This window comes from Cetorhinus maximus, chromosome 26 (genome assembly GCF_964194155.1).
Source record: "Cetorhinus maximus chromosome 26, sCetMax3.hap1.1, whole genome shotgun sequence".
Lineage (NCBI taxonomy): Eukaryota > Metazoa > Chordata > Chondrichthyes > Lamniformes > Cetorhinidae > Cetorhinus > Cetorhinus maximus.
This window is the reverse complement of record NC_135904.1, coordinates 11,924,503-11,945,847: the sequence shown is the minus strand read 5'-3', so window position 1 is coordinate 11,945,847 and position 21,345 is coordinate 11,924,503. Positions and strand designations below refer to the sequence as shown.

The 21,345-nt window shown below is 42.9% G+C and overlaps 2 protein-coding genes across 6 annotated transcripts in view; one reads left to right on the top strand and one right to left on the bottom strand.

Moving 5' to 3' along the window:
- spg11 (SPG11 vesicle trafficking associated, spatacsin) overlaps nt 1-2,459 on the bottom strand; it is a 144,211-nt gene extending 141,752 nt beyond the window's left edge. For all 3 annotated transcript variants that reach the window (XR_013573468.1, XM_078530107.1, XM_078530108.1), the window contains exon 1: nt 2,239-2,459. Coding sequence is in view for 2 of the 3 variants with exons in the window: in XM_078530107.1 (XP_078386233.1) it covers nt 2,239-2,459 (221 nt within the window). In the remaining variant the exon portion in view is untranslated. The remainder of the gene's footprint in view (nt 1-2,238) is intronic.
- ciao2a (cytosolic iron-sulfur assembly component 2A) lies at nt 2,161-20,547 on the top strand. Of its 3 annotated transcripts, XM_078530119.1 has the most exons (6): nt 2,161-2,772; nt 5,504-5,683; nt 9,387-9,551; nt 13,179-13,228; nt 17,947-17,992; nt 20,294-20,547. In XM_078530119.1, exons 2-6 carry the CDS (start codon nt 5,560-5,562, stop codon nt 20,392-20,394), a joined length of 486 nt encoding a protein of 161 aa, XP_078386245.1. In that variant the 5' UTR covers nt 2,161-2,772; nt 5,504-5,559; the 3' UTR covers nt 20,395-20,547. The 3 variants fall into 3 exon arrangements, with proteins under 3 accessions (XP_078386245.1, XP_078386243.1, XP_078386246.1); XM_078530117.1 differs by lacking the exon at nt 2,161-2,772 and having other exon boundaries at nt 5,498-5,683; XM_078530120.1 differs by lacking the exons at nt 2,161-2,772; nt 13,179-13,228 and having other exon boundaries at nt 5,498-5,683; nt 20,294-20,433.
- The last annotated feature ends 798 nt before the right edge of the window (nt 20,548-21,345 follow it).

Here is a 21,345-nt window from a genome sequence, read left to right as displayed (position 1 = left end):
GGCTGTTGTCCCACACTCTTACACAGCTTGGACGTAACAGCTGCGACTTTTGCAATGCACATATTGATTTCAGCATCAAGTGACAGGTTGCTGGTGATTGTGGAGCCTAGATATGTGAAGCTATCAATAACCTGCAGCATCATGGTAATGGAAATCTGGAATGTTCGCCCCAAAATAAATACTCCTGTGGTTGGAGTCAATTGAACATTTCAAACCAGAGGTTTGAGTGGTTAGGCTAGGGTAATAAAATTATGGGGGGGGGGGTGGGGGGGCAGGTGGGTGCTGCTAGTTAGTTCAGTTGGCCAGATGGTTACAATGTGGTGCAGAATAATGCCAGTACGGCGTGTTCAATTCCCATATCGGCTGAGGTAGTTCTTGGGGCCTGCATCCTCACCTTGTCCCATAGGGATATTATGGCATAAGCCATGATTAGTAACCCTTGATCAACAAGGACACTCCATGGAGAGAAATTTGAATCCTAGAGATGCATAACATAAAGAAAGCCATTCAACCTGTGCCAGCTCTATCAATTTAGTCCCATGCTGCAGTTTTACCTCCACCGAATTTGCAAGTAGCCCTGAAACACATATCTCATGTTCTTATTGAATCTGTTTTCACCACTCTTCCAGGCAGTGTGTTCCAGATCTTAACACTGTGTGGGGAGAAAAATATGGATACAGAACAAAGGTGGGCTGATGAAGTAGATACAGATCAGTCTTGCTGTAATTTAACAGATTGGGGGGGGGGGGTGGAGACTGGGGGCACTGAATGGCCTACTCACAGCTCACAAAAATCACTGTTGACACTATGATTCTCTGCAGTAATGAGGGAGTGCTGCACTGTTGGAGGTGCCGTTTTTTCCATGAGACCTTAAACCAAGGCCTCTCAGTGGATATGAAAGATTCCATTGCACTATAACAAAGAATAGGAGAGCTATCCCTGATATCATGGCCAATATTGACCCCTTAACCAAGCTCACAAGAGAGTACAAAAGCAAAATATTGCAGATGCTGGAAAATCAAAAACATGCTGGAAATACTCTAAGTCAGGCAACATTCATCCTTAAATATTAACTGTTTCCCTTCACAGATGCTGCCTGATCTTAGTATTTCCAGCATTTTTATTTGACCTCACAACAGATTTTTTTTATTCTTTTACACGCTGTGGGGTTCACTGGCTGGGCCAGCATTTATTGCCCATGAGAAGGTGGTGGTGAGCTGCCATCTTGAGCCACTGCAGTGCATGTGGTGTAGGGTGCCGTTAGGGAGGGAGTTCCAGGATTTTGACCCAGCAACAGTGAAGGAGCAGTGATATATTTCCAAGTCAGGGTGGTGAGTGACTTGGAGGGGAACTTCTAGGTGGTGGTGTTCCCATACATCTGCTGCCCTTGTCCTTCTAGGTGGTAGAGGTCATGAGTTTGGAAGGTGCTTCCTAGGAAGACTTGTAATTATCTAGTCATTATTAGATTGCTGTTTGTGGGAGTTTACCGTGCACAAATTGAGTGCTCTGCTTCCTATAGAGGGTCCAGAGGAGGTTCACGAGAATGATCTCAGGAATGAAAGGCTTAACATATGAGAAATATTTGAGGACTCTGGGTCTATACTCGATGGAGTTTAGAAGGGGTGAGGGGGAATCCGAATGAAACTTACAGAATACTGAAAGGCCTGGATAGAGTGGACGTGAGGAAGATGTTTCCATTAGTAGGAGAGATTAGGACCCGAGGGCACAGCCTCAGAGTAAAGGGAAGACCTTTTAGAACAGAGATGAGGAGAAACTTCTTTAGCCAGAGAGTGGGTGAATCTATGGAATTCATTGCCACAGAAGGCTGTGGAGGCCAGGTCATTGAGTGTATTTAAGACCGAGATAGATAGCTTCTGGATTGGTAAGGGGATCAAAGGTTACGGGGAGAATGCGGGAGAATGGGGTTGAGAAACTTATCAGCCATGATTGAATGGCGGAGCAGACTCGATGGGCCGAATGGCCTAATTTCTGCTCCTATGTCTTATAGTCTTATAACAGTACTCTAAAAGTGCTTCCTTGGCCGCAAAGTGCTTTGGGACACCCTGTACTCCTGAAAGACGCTATGCTGCTCCCCCCCAAAGTTCCGGACTACATATCCCAGAATGCCAAGCGAGAACAGGGGTCACGTGGTTGGAATTTAATCACGTGGTGGGAATTTAATCACGTGGTGAGCTCCAGCCCTCGGGCCGCCCGACAACCGCTTCAGCCCAAACTCACTCGGTGAACTTGCCGGCCCGGGCGGCCACGCTCCTCCGGCAGCAGCGGCCTGAGTCCTGACACCGGGCAGTGAAGCTCAGGCCCTCCCCGGCCGAGCCCAGGCCGCACAGCGCCTGGCAACAGCGCACAGCCTTGGCCCGCCGCAGGCTCTTCGCCTGTCTCCATTCCGGCGCGGCGTCCAGCAAGACTTCCAGAACCTTCGGCCCCGTCTCCATAGACATTGTCAGGCCCCTCGTTGTTTACACGGGGCCGGGCGGAAGCTGAAAGAGAAGTGGCCGCTACCAAACTGAGAAGGCGGGGCCAACATAACTGCCAGCGGCCTCAGCCTATCGGTTTACTGATCAGGAGGCGGTTATTCACCACTCGGCCAATCATTGTGAAGGGGCGGGGCTTCCTTCATCATGTTCGCTTGAGTGGCAAACTAGCGGATGAATCTGAGTCAGACAAAAGCAATCGATCCCGGTCTGGAGTCATCCAGGATCTTACTGAAGGAGACTATTCGGCCCATCCTTCCTACCTGTGCTGGCTCTTCGAGTAAGTCATCCAATTAGTCCCTCTTCCCTGCACCTTCCCGAGTCTCAAGGTTCCAGGTTCAAGTCCCACTCCAGAGCTTGAGCACCAAAATTTAGACATTTTGACTACTGGGGAGTGCTGCACTGTCAGAGGCGCCGTCTTTCGGGCAAGACATTCAACCGAGGCCCCATTTACCCCATTTGGATGGATGTAACAGATCCCATGGTACCATTTTGAGGAAAAGCAAGGCAATTTATTCCTGGTGTTCTGGCCAATTTTTGTCCCTCAATTAACATCATAAAAACAGATTATTTGGTCACCATCTCCTTGCTGTTTGTGGGAGCTTGCTCTGTGCAAATTGGCTGTCACATTTCCTGCACTACAACAATGACTCCATTTCACAAGTATTCCATTGGCTGTAAACTGCTTTGCGATATCTGGCGATTGTGAAAAGCGCTGTATAAATGCAAGACTTTTTTTTCTTTCAAATCTTTGTAATTTAATTTCTCTTCATCTCAGCTCCAGGGCATCACTGCAGGAGTTCCTCAGGGTAGTGTCCTCGGCCCAACCATCTTCAGCTGCTTCATCAATGACCTTCCACCATAAGATCAGAAGTGGGGATGTTGGCTGATGATTGCACATTGTTCAGTACCATTCTCAACTCCTCAGATGCTGAAGCAATCCATGGCCAATTGCAGCAAGACCTGGACAATATCCAGGCTTGGGCTGAAAAGTGGCAAAACATTCATGCCACACAATTGCCAGGCAATGACCATCTCCAATAAGAGAAAATCGAACCAACGCCCCTTGACATTCAATGTCATTACCAGCGATGAATCCCCACTATCAACATCCTGGGGGTTACCATTGACCAGAAACTGAACAGGACTAGCCATATAATTACTGTGGCTACAAGAGCAGGTCAGAGGCTAGGAATCCTGTGACGAGTAACTCACCTCCTGACTCCCCAAAGCCTGTCCACCATCTACAAGGCACAAGTCAGAAGTGAGTTGGAATACTCCCCATTTGCCTGACCTCCCTAACAGCACTGTGGGTGTATCTACACCACATGGACTGCAGCGGTTCAAGAAGGCAGCTCACCACCACCTTCTCAAGGGCAACTAGGGATGGGCAATAAATGCTGGTCCAGCCAATGGAGCCTACATCCCATGGATGAATAAAAAAAAGTATTTATCCAAATTCCTTTTTGAAGTTACTATTAAATCTGCTTCCACCATCCTTGCAGTCAGTGCATTCCAGAAAAGCAACTTACTGTGTATTTCTTTCCTCACGTTGCAAGTTCTGGTTCTTTACCCAATTCCCATATCTGTGTCTTCTAGTTATCAACACTGATGCCACTAGAAATAGTGCCTCTGTACTTATCAGAACCTTACATGCTTTTGGGCATCTCTAACTTCCACTTAACCTTCTTTGCTCAAAAAAGAACAACCCTAGTTTCTCACATTACTGAAGCCCAGCTCTCTCCCTCCAGAGTGCCTATCTAGTTAATCTCATTAACCAATATTTATCTACCAACTGCATTTGTAAAGGACCTGTAATGTAGTAAAATTTCCCAAGGTGCTCCACCAGAAGCATAATCAGGGAAAAAATGACCAACGTCACCAAAACAGATTATTTGGCCATATATTGCGTTATTGTTTGTGGGATCTTGCTGTGCACAAATTGACTGCTGCGTTTCCTACATTACAACAGTGACTAATCTTCAAAAAGTATTCCATTGGCTGTGAAGTGCTCCAGGTCGTCCTGAGACTGTGAAATGCACTCCATAAATGCAAACCTATTTTGTTTCTCTCAAGGAACAGTGAATGTAGTTACTTTGATTCCTAAATATTGACATCAGATATCCATCCACCTCTCCTTACAATTCAACACACAAACAGACATTCTTGGCAACAACTCTCTGCCCTGTCGTGGGCGGTGCATTATTTCGTTCTGTGAAGTACTTGATAATTTTAGTCTATACCTAATCCCCAACCAAAAAAATGTACTGATGTAGCTTTTTTTAAAGGGTATTAATTCTCTCAACATCAACCTGCATTTATATAATATAAAAGCAAAATGCTGCGGATGCTGGAAATCTGAAACAAAAACAGAAAATGTTACAAAAACTCAGCAGGCCTGGCGGCATCTGTGGAGAGAGAAAACAGGGTTAACGTTTCCAGTCTGTATGACCCTTCTTCAGAGCCTACATTTCAATCTACGTTTGCTGGGAGTTTATTTCACAAAACCACTACTCTGGTTGGGTATTCTTCGGATGTATCGTCTTGCTCAAGGCTTGATGATCTTATTTTTATACTACCATCTTAAATCCCTTTCTCCGCATTTGTAGTGGAAACGACCTATGTGAACCCACCCCCTCCTGCCAATGGTGGCTTTGCAGCTCCAGGGTGTAGGTAGAATTACAGGGTGACAATTTTACCCAGGCAGTTTTCATGATAAATGTGGGTCCAGAAGTTTACAATGGGAAAGAAGGCGACAGGAAGTATGTGCAGAGATTAAATATTTAATACATTGGACATACTGATAATTATTCAAAAATAAAATGGTTACATTTACACATTTATTAACGTTTATCTGTGATTAGCTGTTTGTTACTGTTTGAACTCTTGCCTTAACAATTAGTAATGAACTATATATGCTGCGTTGTTTTTAGACATTAAAAGGAGCACTTAGGAGTGTAAATTAATTGTAACTCTCTCTCTCTCTGTGCTCGATGTATGTGGCCCGGCAGACCCGGAAGTTTAGCTTGTATTAGTTTTGGAGCTGCTGCAGTGTAATGGCTGAAGGATGGAAATAGTCTCTGGGCTTGTGTCTTACGCCCTAGCAAAGTTCCTCTTTCTCTCGCGGCTATCCAATAAAGAAGATGCGGAGAAAATCAAAAAAATGGAAGAGAAAGTTTTAGAAGTCTATGGTAAGGTTGCATAAACTCAATGGAGCCTTAGTGGCTGTGGTAGTTCAGTAAGGTCAAACTAATGAAGGGAACTTCAGTGCACCCCATAAAACTGTTACAACCTTTGCATACCACTGCTGTGGCTGCACTTAGTGTTTATATCTGTCAGCCTAATGCAAACGTTGTCCCAAGAGGATGGTTTTAAACATCTTAGTTACTGTGAATGTATACATGCACTTTCCATTCAAACTGTCTTTATTCACATACCAGGTAATATCTGTGTAGTAACAGTTCCCCATAATGATGTGATTTCTTAAAAATTACTCATTTATTAGATGTGGGCCTGGCACTAAGACCAGCATTTATTGCCCATCCCTGCAACTGAGTGGCTTGTTGGGCCATTCAGAGGGCAGTTACAAATCAGGCAGGTTATTGATAACTTGCTATCATCTCTAAAAGTTACAAATTAACCCATTGGTCTTGGATTCAGTCAGAGAAGTTGCCCTAAACTCAGTATCACTTGTAAAATTGTTGTTGTACTGATTTTGAGTTTGGCAGACTTGAGTCACCCTGTTGGCTCTGTACTGTCCTGTAGACAGGGAAAGTAGGGAATGTAATCAGATATGTAAGGACATGTAAGGATGACTGTATGTAGTTCCACTCCCTGCTACTGAATGCTAGCTATATTTTAATATCAGAAAACTGACTGTCCTGTCAACTTTACTAACATTGAAAAAAATAAAAATAGAGTTTTAAAGTTCCCAGGTCTCCCCAATCTTTTAAATGTTGCTTACACAGGTTGAAGGTATGAAGGGCTGTGTGACTGTCTCTTGGAGATGGTCTCATGCTAATTACCTTAATGGACCTCCAGTTACTTCACACCTGAAGTACACAACGGTTTGCAGTACTGCAGTGTCAATTTGTGTTGATCAGACTTGGTGCTGTATGATCTATTAATTTAATTGTCCTTTCAAACTTGTGTAGACGATTAATGAACAGTGGCGGTACAGGAGACAGATGATCTCGTACTCTCACTGCAGAGATCATCCGCATTAGGGACTTAATACAGAAAATAAATCATTGTGTCTCCTTGATTCTGTTGGGCTGTACGTTTTCACAGGATGTGTTTTTTCTGTAAGGCCCTGAAGCTTTGCGAGGGTGGGGAGGGGGAGTAAACTGCCATAGAAGCTTCTAAAAATGCTGCCCAACTTTGTGAAGCTTTAGAGTCAGTGGAGCATGCATTTGGTTGGGGTTTAGGGGGAAGGAGGGGGAGAGCAGGAGATGGGGTAAAAATTTACAGACATTAGACCATAGAACCATAGAAAAGTTACAGCACAGAAGGAGGCCATTCGGCCCATCTTGTCCATGCCAGCCCAAGGACACCCAGGTGCCCTTTCTAATCCCACCTTCCTGCACCAGGCCCATAGCCCTGCAGCTTACAGCACTTTAGGTGCAGATCTAGGTACTTTTTAAAAGAGTTTAAAGTTTCTGCCTCCACCACCAACTTGGGCAGGGAATTCCAGACACCCACTACCCTCTGCGTAAAAAAGTTCTTCCTCATGTCCCCCCTACACCTTCTGTCACTTATCTTGAATCTATGTCCCCTGGTTAGAGAATTCTCCATCAAGGGAAACCATTTTATCCTGTCCACTCTATCTATTCCCCTCATAATTAAGTGTACTTCAGCCCCAAAATGAATGTTTCAGCTTCTAAATTAAGCTAATCTGTTTGGGAAACAAGAATTCTGCTGGTCATTCATTGGTTTTTAATCCATTATGTACACACTCTACATGACCGCTATTAAAGATGGTTGGCACATCTGACTTTTTAAAAATTCATTCACGGGATGTGGGCTTCACTGGCTGGAGCAGCATTTATTGCCCATCCCTAGTTGCCCTTGAGAAGGTGGTGGTGAGCTGCCTTCTTGAAGCGCTGCAGTCCATGTGATGTAGGTACACCCACAGTGCTGTTAGGAAGGGAGTTCCAGGATTTTGAACCAGCGACAGTGAAGGAACGGCGATATATTTCCAAGTCCGAACGGTGAGTGACTTGGAGGGGAATCTCCAGGTGGTGGTGTTCCCAACTATCTGCTGCCCTTGTCCTTCTAGATGGTAGTGGTCGTGGGTTTGGTAGGTGCTGTCTAAGAAGCCTTGGTGAGTTTCTGCAGTGCATCTTGTAGATGGTACACACTGCTGATACTGTGCATTGTGGAGGGAGTGAATGTTTGTGAATATGGTGCCAATCAAGTGGGCTGCTTTGTCCTGGATGGTGTCAAGCTTCTCGAATATTGTGAGAGCTACACTCATCCAGGCAAGGGGAGGGTATTCCATCACACTCCTGACTTGTGCTTTGTAGATGGTGGACATATCTATTAAATTTAAATAGCATTGTCTTGGTGGTGTTGTGCTATAGCATGATGTTGATTTTCAAAGATCAGAAGTTATCCCAACCCAGTTGCTATTGTTTATACAACAGAGTGAGTTACCGGACCATTTCAGAGTGGAGTCAAAAGTCAACTGCATAGTGTGGGGCAGGTGTTGTCAGTCAGACAGACCCGGGGGAGATGAGGCTTTCCCTTCCCTGAGAAGTATTAGTGAACCTTAGCCATTTTTATTTTATAAATCACCACAACTATTGAATTGAATTTTATGATTTCCTATGATGGGATTTGAACTCTTAATCTTTGCATTGTAAATTCACAACCATAACTACCATGTTGCAATAGGTGCTTTTGTACGCGGTGGTTTTTCATACAGGGCAACATTGCTGAGAGCGTTAGTTGCTTATCTCTCTGTCCTGTCAGATTGGGCGTAATGTTTGGCTTAAGGAGATTAAAAAAAAAGAGAAAATGTTTTGAAAGTTATTTTAAAAAAAGAATTGGGAGAGAAAAAGGGAAGCCTAGGCTTGCAAAACTACTCACTACCTTTTAAAACTAAGACACGTATATTGCATCATTGGTGGTGAGCTTCCATCACCACATTTCTAAGCATTTCTTTTCAAGCTTAAACTGTGTTTGTAAAAAAAGAGTGATTGTGCCAGCCTGCTTCCAAGTATCAGCCCAAGATCTGTTGTATTGAGTTAACTGCAGACTCTACTTCCCTAGCCATCCTACCTCCAACCTATCTAAAATGTTATCTCCTGTATCACCAAAGTGCATCACTCTGCATCAACAACTTCTACCGACAACACAGTTAAGACCTTGGCCTCATTTTGAATTCCTCAATTGCCTCACTGCACCCAACCTCTTCAAGCTCTTATGTTTTTCCCTGAATGCTTTTGCCCTCTGGCTGCCACCTCTTGTGCCTCCCTCCCTCCCTTTGCTTCACCACTGGTGGAAGAACCTTCAGCCAATTTTGCTATACTATCTTGAATTCCCTCTCTAAATCTCTCCCTCTTGCTATTTCTCTTCGTCTTCAAAACCCCCTCAAAACCAGTCTTTTTGACTGTGCTCTTGACTGTCCCTCCTAACTGTTAACTACGAACTTGTGATTTCATTTGGTTCTTCCTTGCAAAGTGCTATGTTAAAGATGTTATATGATCTTACTCTGAGACCACAAGATAGGGTGAAATATGAATTTGGTGTGCGATGGGGAGCTGAGTAGTGGAGTTTGGAAAGATCTGAATCAGGATTCTGTTGAGATTTAAATGGGTGTTTTGTAATGGAGAATCGAGATAATAATGCTTTGAAACTATTAACTTTTTTGTTGTCTTTGTCCTATGTCAGATATTATTCGTACAATTCGTGACCCAGAGAAACCCAACTCTCTGGAAGAGTTGGAGGTGGTAGCTGAAGAATGTATCGAGGTGAAATCGCTAGATGACGATGAGTATCTCATCATTATTCATTTCAAACCAACAGTACCTCACTGCTCTCTAGCCACATTGATTGGTGAGTGAAGAAAGAACAAACTTGCATTCATATAACACCTTGCATGCCCTTAGGATGTCAAAAAGTACTTACAGCAAATAAAGTACTTTTGAAGCCCAATCACCATTGTAATGCAGGAAACACAGCATCCAATTTGCACACAGCAAGCTCCCACAAACAGCGATGTGATAATGACAAGATAATCTGTTTTATTGATGTTGGTTGAGAGATAAATATTGGGTCCAGAACACTGGAGAACTACCCTTCTCTTCAAAATAGTGCCATGCGGCCTCTCACAGCAGCTGGGGCCTCTGTTTAGCATCTCATCCAAAACACAGCACCTCCAACAGTGCAGCACTAGGAGTGTCTGCCTGGATTTTGTGCTCAAACCTCTGGAGTGAGACTTGAACCCACGGCCTTCTGTCTCAAAGGCTACAGACTATCGCTTAATTATGGCAGATGCATTTGGGTACCAGAAGTGTAATAAGGCAATGGGCATTATAATTAATTCTTGACCTAGGGTTGTCAAACTATGCTGCAGTTCTGCCGAAGGGCCATGAAGGCTCGAAACGTTAACTGATTTCTTCTCCGCCGATGCTGCCAGACTTGCTGAGTTTTTCCAGGTAATTCTGTTTTTGTTTTGGATTTCCAACATCCGCAGTAGCTTTTAGCTTTTTGTTTTTATAAATAATCATACTGCATGGCAATCACCTTGTTAAAGACAATTGCTAGTTAAACAGGTGATGGGCATTGATTATCCCATCTAAATAGAATTAAAACATTCAGCTGGAACACGTTGTGTGGAAGTCAGTAGCACTGAGGAGTTGTCTTGAAAAATAAACCAGCTTGAACCAAAAGACCAGCCTGGATTAATTCTTCCACCACAACCCCTTACTGTGACTATGGGAGGGAGAGGTGTTGCAATCAACTGCTTTTGGGTATTTCCTATTGCCTATTCTTAGAGCAACCTGAACCTTGTCCAGCCTCTACCATTTATCTTTTCTGAATTACATTGAAGGGATGAGGAAAGGGGAGAAGGAATACAGAATCTCCCACTCGAAAACTTATCTGGAACAAGACATGGTACTCATCAGAGGCTGTAGTTTTATAAACAAATCTATCTGCTGTGCCTCTCTACTTGAATAATGCAGTTTAAGGCTCTGATGGGGAGGGGTCACATAGTAAAAGTTCCCTTTGTTCTGCCACTCCATGCTTATCAGAGCTCAACACCATTTTCGCACATATGCCTTTTGTACATTTCCTGATAGCAAGTTTGCATTTGTCATTTATCTGTCTTGGTGTGCGATGTTACCAGTCTGTCACTCTTCCAAATACAACAAACTCTCTACAGCCCCTCTAATGTACTACGCCCAGTTCACAATAAGGGAAAGGAAGAGTTAGAGAATACCCTGTGTCACAAGGATATTATAGAAAAAATGGTGGATTTAATCTCAAATTGGAAACAAGTGAAGTGTCCCAGTGATGGCTGCCTGGTTCTTTCTGAGCAGTTGGGCAGCCTGATGAATAAGAGACACTTCTACTGTAATCAGAGACCAATGTGAATGTCTGCTCACAATAACAATGTTTTGAGTCCTAATGTCAGGGCCGCCTTTTAATCTTCCTCTTCCCCCCACCCCCCCATTCCCTTGCAAACTTCCTGCTGTCACCAAGGTTACGTGCTGACCTGTACTGAAATTCCTGCAAAGCTTGGCTTGATAACAGTGTTCTCTTCAGCCCTGAAATAAGAACAAGATGGACGCTATTTAAGTGCTTTGCAGTATTAACACCACGCCATTGTTGCTGAGTTTTGAGAGGGAGATGAGAGTCTCCCACAGCTGTTGTATTATTTTTACAGGTTTCTGACCTTCAAATAGAATTAACCTCCCAATGACTCGGTGCTCAGAGCTGTCATTCTTCAATAAACAAAATGGGAGTCTAGTTCCTGGGCATTGTGCTTCCTGTTTCGTCCTTGCAGCAGGTTGTGACCTATGCTAAACATTTAAAAGTAATTATATTTGAGGGTTAAAGGGTCGAAGGTCAAAGGGCATTGAATCAAGTTTCTTGTCAGGAGTTGAAAGCATTTTCTCACAGTTGACCATTGGAGCTTTTTTCTTCTTTAAATAATCTATTGACAAAACTAATTACTTGTTGCACAAGGCATGGGAAAAAATTGGACATGGGAGAGTCCTAACCTAGTCTACTCTTATTTAGTGAAATCTTTTTTAAAAAGCAATGAGGGTGAAGGAAGATTGTTTGACAGTGGTTTAAAAAGCTGCACTTTGATCTCTGGGGCTTAGCTTGGGTTCAATGCAGATTTAGAGGCTGAAAGTCTCTGCACTGTTAGGATGTATGGGTCCAACGTAAAATGGGTTTGGGGAGTCTTTGCTTATTCTGTTTTAGGCTCAAGCCAACGGCATAACTGATCCTAAAACATCAGTCTCACTAAACTGGGAAATGACAAGTTATAGCCTTATATTCACAGGTGCTCTTCTGTGGATAAGGATTGGGGTGTATTAATGGGACACAGTAGGAGGAACTGTACTCTCAGCTGGGAGCATAGGATGGAGAATTCGGGCTACAGTATTTTTTAAAGCCCTAACTCCCTTTGTCTGCAGCTTTAAGCGCTTGATAGTAACACTGGTGCAGAAAATTAGAGAAACATTCACATTTCTCAGCACTGATGCCCTTCAGCTTGATGGGTATTGTTCTAAAATGAATTTGTTTCCTTAAAGGTCCTGCTTATGCTTCAAGGGCAGGGCTCAATGCAGTGATCCCTACTTCCTGTCCATAGTAATGTGGAAAGAACTTGTATTTATTTAGCACTTTTCACAACCACAGGATGCTCTAAGGGTCTTTACAGATAATGGAGTAGTTTACAAGTACAATTGTTATTGTAATTCAGGAAACGTGACAGCCAATTTTGCATACAGGAGTATTAGCATTTATTGATAAACTTACAATCAAGTTAATGATTTGTCAGTGGAATAAATGGCCAGATAAGTTGTTTAAGTGATGTTTGTTTACAGATAAATATTGTGGGTTCTTTTACATCCACCTGAGAGGGCAGCTGGGGCCTCAATTTAATGTTACATCTGAAAGACAGCACCTCTGACTATTCAGCACACCTTCAGTACTGCACGGTGAATGCCAGCCTGGACCATGTACTTAAACCTCTGGATGAGGGAACTCTCACGAAAGGGATTGTATGTTGAAAAATTACCAAAGGCAATAATGGCATCTCCCTGGTGGCACAGTGGACCTACCAAGGGTTAGCTGAGCCAAATGGTGGTTATGGTTCAATTCTTGGTCTGTGTTGAGTTGGGCAGCACAGCTGGCTTCAGACAAGCTGAGTTAGGGAGAGGGAAAATCAAGCAGGGTTTCCACTGTTGATCACTATCACTCTGAAAGGGCATGTCTGATCTTCAGGTGAGGATAAGATCAGGCTTTGTCTGATGTTCCCAAAGAGCCTGCCAACAAAGGGCAGAGATCAACTAGTGCCCGTGAAGCTGTACCTCAGCAAGGAGTCAATGTCTTCAAAATAGAATGGAAGAGAATTGGTAGGGAATAGGAAAGTAAATGGCTGTGAAAGGTATTGGCGATAACATATTTTATGCAAAAGTTTTCAATTTTTTTTCTACATATTTGTAGGTCTCTGTCTACGAGTCAAGTTGCAAAGATGCTTACCATTCAAACATAAGGTAAGAAAAAGTGATGTGTTGCTTCATCCATCCACTTTCTATTGAGCTGGATCTTGACATTTTATTTTGATGATAGGGTGTTGCTTAATGTATTCCCCATAGCTTTCCAAAAAAAAAAACACTGGGCCTGGCTTCAACAGTACGTATGTGATGAAGAACATTGCTACAGCATCTTGTCATTGAGGAACCTTCCACCCTTAGACGGACATGGGCAAAAGAACATGGGAACCACCACCTGCAAGTTCCCCTCCAATATGCACCATCCTGACTTGGAACTGCATCACCATTCCTTCCCTGTCACTGGGTCAAAACCTGGTACTCCCTCCCTAACAGTGCGGTGCGGGTACCTACACCTGATCGACTGCAGCGACTCAAAAAGGCAGCTCAGCACCATCTCAAAGGCAGTTAGGGATCAACAATAAAATCCAAGTTATAGACCAATGTTCATAACAATGTTTCAATATAACATTTGGCATCACCTTCCCTTCTCAATTACTCTACACACAAGTAGAGTAATTGAGAAGGGAAGGTGATGCCAAATGTTATATTGAAGACCTAAGTTTGTAAGAAAAAGGAAAGGTCCGAGTTAAGTTTTGAAATTCTGGAAGAGATTGAGTTCTAGATCTTGATGAGTTCAACGCAATGTTTGAGTGCATTCTCATCTGAGCTCGGCTGTGCTCTATTAGATATACATAGGGACAAGAAGAGGTCATTCAGTTCCACCATTCAGTGAGTTCATGGCTGATCTGTGTCTTGCCTCAATCCTCCCGTCAAGGCTCTTTTCGAAGGTAAATGATTGAGCCAATTGGCAATGCTGTGTTTTCAAACTCACCAACTTGAATTTACCCCATTCTAACCTGGAGCACGTCCCTTTGTGAGTGAAACTGGATGAAGCTCTTTCACTGTCACTAAGTTTCCATTTTGTCAACATGTTTTTGAACTGATCCCTAATAACTTTCACTTCATCATTACAAGCTCTTGTATTTCAGTAACTAAGTATTCCATATGAGCCTTTGCAGCAACATCTTAACTTGACTTATAATATTTTGTTTTTGGCAGTCTAGTTCTCAGGAGACAAGTCATTAGCTTGATTGTAAATTTATCAGTAAATGCTTTGTACAATTCCTTATCCTCTTCCTTCAAGTACCAGGCCCGAGAGGGCATTGGCAAAAATGGACTTCTATTGGATTGTTCCATGATTATGCTTGACAAAGTACTGCAGTGGTTTGTCGTTGCCTTCTGCAGTATGGCTGACCAGGAAACTCTCCTCTTATCGCCTGCCATCAGGCATATTGGATGGATTTACAGGCTGATAATCAACCTGTTTGGCCACATAATGAATGCACCTTCAATGGCCATCAAGTCCTGAAGTACAACCTGAACCCAGAGCTTCTGGCCCAGAGGTAGGGATGCTTCCACTGTACCACAAGACCTCCTTGTTGCAATTCTCTTATCAGTGTTCAAGCTAAAATAAAATTTTTGGTTGTCTATTGTGCACTGTACAAGTTTCCTGATCTACCTGACCATACGTACATGTAAATTAGGAGCAGAAATAGGCCATTCAGCCCCTCAAACCTGCTCTTCCACTTGATAAGATCATAGCTGATCTCATTGTGGCCTCAACTCTACAAACTGTCACTGCCCCCTCCCCTGCCAATAACCCTTGACTCCCTTGTCTATAAAGAATCTATCTAACTCAGCCTTAAAAATATTCAATAACCCTGCTTCCACAGCTCACTGGGGAAGAGAATTCCACGGACCAACAACCCTCTAAGAGAAAAAAAATCTCCTTGTCTCCATCTTAAATGGGAGACCCCTTATTTTTAAACTGTGTCCCCTAGTTCTACCCTAGTTCTAGTCTCTCCCACAAGGGGAAGCATCTCTCAACTTCCACCTTGTTAATTCTCCTCAGGATCTTATATGTTTCAATAAGATCACCTCTCAATCTTCTAAACGCCAATGGATACAGGCCCAGTCAGTCCAACTTTTCCTCATAAGACAACCCCCTCCTTCCAGGAATCAGTCGAGTGAACCTTCTCTGAACTGCTTCTAATGCTTAATTTTCCTTTCTCAAGTAAGGAAACGAGTTCACATTTTCCCACAGTATACTCCAACTGCCAATTTTTTGCCCACTCACTTAACCTAGCTATACCCCTTTGTAACCTCTTTGTCCTCACAATTTACTTTCCTATCTATCTTTGTTTTATCCAAAAATTTAACAACCATACATTTGGTCCTTTCATCCAAGTCATTTATATAGATTGCAAATAGTTGAGGCTCCAGCACTGACCCTTGTGGTACTCCACTGATTACAAGCTTGTGAACACAAAAGCGATCCATTTATCCCTACTCACTACTTCCTGTTAGCCAACCAATCCTCTGTCTAATATGTTACACCCTACACCATGATCTCTTACTTTGCATAGTATCCTTTGATGTGGCACTTTCTCAAATGCCTTTTGGAAATCCAAGTACACCACATCTACAGGTTCCCCTTTATCCAAATTATTTGTTACTTTTTTATGCGTTATGGGTATCACTGGCTAGGCCCATCCCTAATTGCCCTTGAAAAGGTAGTGGTGAGCTGCCTTCTTGAACTGCTGCAGTCCATGTGGTGTAGCTACACCCATAGTGTTGTTAGGGAGGGAGTTCCAGGATTTTGACCCAGTGATACTGAAGGCATGGCTATATATTTCCAAGTCAGGATGGCGAGTGGTGTTCCCATGTGTCTGCTCCTGCTCCCCTTGTCCTTCTAGATGGTAAATGGTAGTCTGTGAGACAACTCTCCCAATTTTGGCACTAGATCCACTTTGCTGGGTTGCCAGGGCTGAGTTTGCCATTGTCGTTTCCAGTGCCTAGGTCGATGCTGGGTAGTCCGTCTGGTCCCATTCCTTTTAGACTGAGTGGCATGCTAGGCCATTTTAGAGGGCATTTGAGTCACATCTGGAGTCACTTGTAGGACAGACATGGTAAGGATGGTAGATCCCCTACCCTAAAGGGAAAGGGAATTAGTGGTGGCTTTTTATGATTTTTATTGAATTCAAATTTCACCACCTGCCGTGGTGGGATTCGAACCCAGGTCGACAGGGCATAACCCTGGATTACTAGTCCAATGACAATATTACTTCACCACTGCCTCCCCTCAAATAACTCTAGTAAATTAGTCAAACGTGATTTCCCTTTCACAAAACCATGTTGACTCTGCCTAATTGCATTAAGATTTTTTTAAGTGCCATGCTATAACCTCCTTAATAATAGATTCTAGCATTTTCTGTATGACTGATGTTAGACTAACTGTCCTGTAGTTACCTGCCTTCTATCTCCTTCCTTTCTTGAGTAGCTGAGTTACATTTGCTATTTTCCAATATGATGGGACCTTTCCAGAATCGAGGAAATATGGAAAATTAAAACCAATGGATCTGTTATCTTCACATCCACTTCTTTTAGGACCCTAGGAAGAAATCCATCAGTTCCTAGTGACTTGTCAACCTTTAGTTGTAATAGTTTTCTCATTACATTTCCCTGGTGATTGTAATCGTTTTAAGTTCCTCCCTCCCTTTCATCTCTTGATCTACAAGTATTTCTGGGATGTTATTTGTGTCCTCTACAGTGAAGACAGACACAAAATATCTGTTCAGCATTTCCTTATTTCCCATTATTAATTCCCCAGACTCATTTTCTAGAGGACCAATGCTCACTTTAATTACTCTTTTCCTTTTTATACATTTGTAGAAACTCTTACTAGCTGTTTTTTATATTTCTTGCTAGCTTTCTTTCATACTTTAATTCCCTCCCTATTCATTTCTCAGTCATTCTTTGCTGGTTTTTAAATTCTGTCCAATCTTTTGACCTGCCACTAATCTTCTCAGAATTGTAAGCTCGCTCTTTCAATTTAAAAGGAAGTAGGAAGGTTTACCTTCGATGTAAAGAACTGGAGTGGATGATGCTTGACCCTCCTGAATTTGTTTTAAGTTACACTGCCATAATCTGAGGCAAGTCCCTAAATATTTGGACAAAATAATCAAATCATTCCAGCTGAGAACCTGTGACAGTGGCTCAATCTTCATGCAGTCTTTCTCCTGCTTTAGTTCAGCCAACAATTTCTCACTCTCTCTTTTAGTGCCAATTACTCGATTGATGATGCCTCATTACTGAATTGCCACCCAGAGGGAAACCTATTCACCCCATCAAAACTATTCATCATTTTAAGAATATGTATTAAATCTAACCTTAGCCTTCTCTGCTCAAGCGAAAATAAAATGGTCTGCATTTATATGCCACCCTTCATGACTTTGGGACATCCCAAAGCCAGTGGAACACTCTCAAAGTGTAGCCCTTGTTGCACAGCAGCCAATATATGATGTGTATTTTTTTTCCCGACACTGTGATATGGCACAAAATCAGTTCATTGCCAACAAAGAAACTGACAAATAAGCTATCCGGTTTGTTTTTTTTTTGCAGATAGATCTTTTTGTAGGGAAATCTTTGGCAGTTGGATCCTTCATAATTGATACTGGCCAAGTTACCATAGACTCTAGCCAATGGCTGCAATGTGATGGCCTCTGGTGATAGCTTCCATCATTGGCAGAGTTAGGCCACATGATTTTAGTTTCTCAAACACTTACCCCTATAGATATTGTCCCTTTTTTGGAAAAATAAATTGTCACCATCTCAAGAAATTGATAAATAATTTAAATTTAACATTTGTGACTTTACAGTTGGAAATCTACATCTCTGAAGGGTCACATTCTACTGAAGAAGATAGTAAGTATGTTTTAATTAAATTCTGTATATAAATGCCAATATAATAGTCAACGTTTTTCTTGCTACACAATGCCTTCCTCACTCATGTTTCAATTCCCCTTTTTATCTGAGTGTTTCCCAAAGACTTACACATTTAAATGCTTGATAAATTAATTGAAAAACCAAACCAAGTAGACTGAAATGTTTGCAATATAGAAATTCAGCTCCGAATCTTGCGTCCTTCACTGTCGCTGGGTTAAAACCCTGGAACTCTCTCCCTAACAGCACTGTGGGTGTACCTATACCGCAGGGACTGCAGCGGTTCAAGAAGGCAGCTCACCGCCACCTTCTCAAGGGCAATTAGACATAGGCAATAAATGCTGGCCTAGCCAGTGATGCCTACATCCTGCAAAATGAATAATTAAAAAAATTTGCAGAAAGTGTGGTCATGTTGAGTATCCGCCAATTATGGCACAGTTCCTCTATCCTCAAATATTTTTAAATGAATATGGCCAATAATAAGGCTTTGCATTTTAGGAACAGGACATGGCCATGTGGCTCCTCAGACCTGCTCAACCATTCAGTTAGACCCAATTGAATAATTTGTACCTCAACTCCATTTACTTTCCTTGGCTCCGTAGCCCTGGATGCTCTCACTCTTATCTTTAATTGCCCCCAGCATTCACTGATTTTTGGGGGAAGAGTGTTTCAGATTTCTACTGTCCTTAAAGTGAAAAAGTACTTTGTGATAACCCTCCTAAATGACTTGCCTCTAATTTTAAGATCATGGGCAACATTTTCCCCCCGTCGGTGGGGAGAGTGTGGGAGTGGGTGCAAGTGGGCGTGCTTCCGATCGGCGCCCCCAATTGGGGGCACGCCGCCATTTTACGTGGGCGGGCCGATTAAGGCCTGCCCAGCGTGACGTGTGCCAGGAAGCGTTATGTGCTCCCTGTGCGGGCAGTTGGTGGGGGGGGGGGATTCCCTCAGCCAGGAGTGCACTCTTTCGAGCATGCACACGAAAGAGCGCACAGATCTCCCAGAGGCAAAGTGCTGCCTCAGGGAGATCTGCACCGATTTGAAACTTTCAATAAAGGTTAGAAATAAATTTCCCTGCCATATCGCCTCATGTGACGCTGTCACATGAACTGGGACATGTCCATAACTTTTATTGTAAAATATTCTGCGTTTTTTAAATCACTCATGGAACCTCATCCCGCCCGTCGAGGAGGGTTTCATGTTTTTTGGCAAGCCCGCCTGGGCTCCCGGCCTGCCCGCCGACCTTAAGGTTGGACGGGCAGGTCCATTAATGAGTCCAATTGGTTTTTTAATGGCCTTAATAGGCCGTTGACAGGTTGGCGGGCGCACATCTGAGTCGGATGCGTACCCACTGAACTGACAATCTAAGTGATGCAGGGTGACGTCGAGCACATGTCCATCTTGCCGACCGGAAGATGCTGGCCTATGTTCCCTTGCTCTTAATTTCCCCACTAGGAGGAAATAGTTTCCCTCTATCTATGCTATCAAATCCATTTAACATTTTAAACACCTCGATCAGATCACTGCTCAGTTTCCTATACTCAAGGGAACACGAGCTATGTTTATGCAATTCGCCCTCACGATTTAACCCTCTTAAACCTTGTATAATTCATGTGAAACAGTCCTACTCCAGGGCCAATATATCGTCCAGTGCCCAAAACTGAATAGAGTACTTCAGATGGGGTCTGATCCAGGCTGTGCCGCATCACCTCTTCCCTTTTGTATTCCAATCCCATGTGTTTATTTTTGCCTAGAACTAAACTTACTTTTTGTTTTAGTCTACAACAGTGGCTGGTGTGGGAAACAAGAATCTCAGAGGTGTAGCAGGGAGCCAGGACAGCTCTAGGCCTTTGAGGCATGTTGTTGCAGATTAAAGGGAAACTTTAGGCGCACTCTGTGCTCTATCTGATCTGGCAGTGCTTAAATGTTGTTGATGATGTGCAAACAATGTCTAGGATGGTTTAGTGAGACTGAGTGTGGAGTCAATTCCCCAGCACTAGCATCTCTTCATCTGATGGATCAAACCATTTCCCCAATCAAATAAATTTTATTTCATATGGCTTTACAAGCAGAAGCTGTCAACACAGTTTAACGTCAATTCCCCAACCAATCCAATGCCCTACTGGAGAGCAGGTGTAACTCTGGGATATCCACGCGCGTGCGCACACACAAACACACACACCGCCCCCCCGCCACCACCCTTTAGCAAATAAATAAATTTGCTACAAACCATTCTTGTGCAATGTTGCATTATACATTATTAAGGCTGCCTTTTCCCTTTTTTAGTTAACAAGCAGATCAATGACAAGGAGCGAGTGGCAGCAGCAATGGAGAATCCAAATTTACGGGAGATTGTGGAACAGTGTGTTATAGAGCCCGATGACTGAACGCTTGCTGTCCACACGGGAAAAGACTCTTGCTCACATCCTGCTGTTTGCAAGGTCTGGCAGTATAAAGATGGCCTCCAATAGGCCTCTTTCTCTCTACATATGCTACAAACTTTAATGTTTTGCCAATCATTTCAAAAAAAACTTCCTTTCCTACATTCATATGAATTGAGTAATTTCTGATTGTTCAGTTTTACGTTGGGAACGTCACTCGGAGCATGAGGCTTCTCAGAAATACTTGCAGCATGAAGCAGGTAAAATAAGTGGAAGCGGGCATTACAGTGCAAATTGATAAGGAGCGTTTAATGTTTCATTACTATTCAATCATTAAACAGCATTTGAAAGAATAAAATATTATGAGGCAACACTGAAGGATTGCAACTGTTGATCCTGATTGTGTGATCTCAACATTTGGAAAAGAACCCTTTGGTTGCCATGCATCCCATTTAATCTCTAACCAAAATGGGAAAGCATTTGTCCAGGTGTCAGACATTACTGATAAGGCAATGCAGAGTTATATGAAAGGATCCAATTCAAATTTTACCTCTGTCTTTATACACTGCTTGAAGGGAAAGCCTAAGCCCAGGGCAAGTACCTGGCCATCTGTGTGTTGACGGAGACTTCTAAAGTCAGAGAAGAGATGAAGGGCAAAATCAATGTTTGTTGATTTGACTTGCCTGTGAAAAGCTATTTCATTGTCATGATCTTTAATCGAACAGTCCACTTTCCATGTTCATTATTTCTCCATCTGTTGCTTCCCAAAATAATTATAACAGAGAGATCTGTCACTGACTCCACTTAGTTACTGAGGTCCCATGACATGAGTTCTGTTACATTTTGGTTAATCTTTTTAAACCTGCCAGTCTGCACTAACACTCAAACCATAAGCAGCAACCCGAGAGGAGCCTGTCATGCTACATGTGTCGACATAGTTGTTGAAAGACTCTGAGG

Excerpts from the sequence above, each read along its gene's own strand:
- ciao2a (XM_078530119.1), top strand. The coding sequence starts at position 5,560 with ATGGAAATAGTCTCTGGGCTTGTGTCTTACGCCCTAGCAAAGTTCCTC. Across the intron at positions 5,684-9,386 it reads GAAAGTTTTAGAAGTCTATG|ATATTATTCGTACAATTCGT; the intron begins GTAAGGTTGCAT and ends GTCCTATGTCAG. Across the intron at positions 9,552-13,178 it reads CTCTCTAGCCACATTGATTG|GTCTCTGTCTACGAGTCAAG; the intron begins GTGAGTGAAGAA and ends ACATATTTGTAG.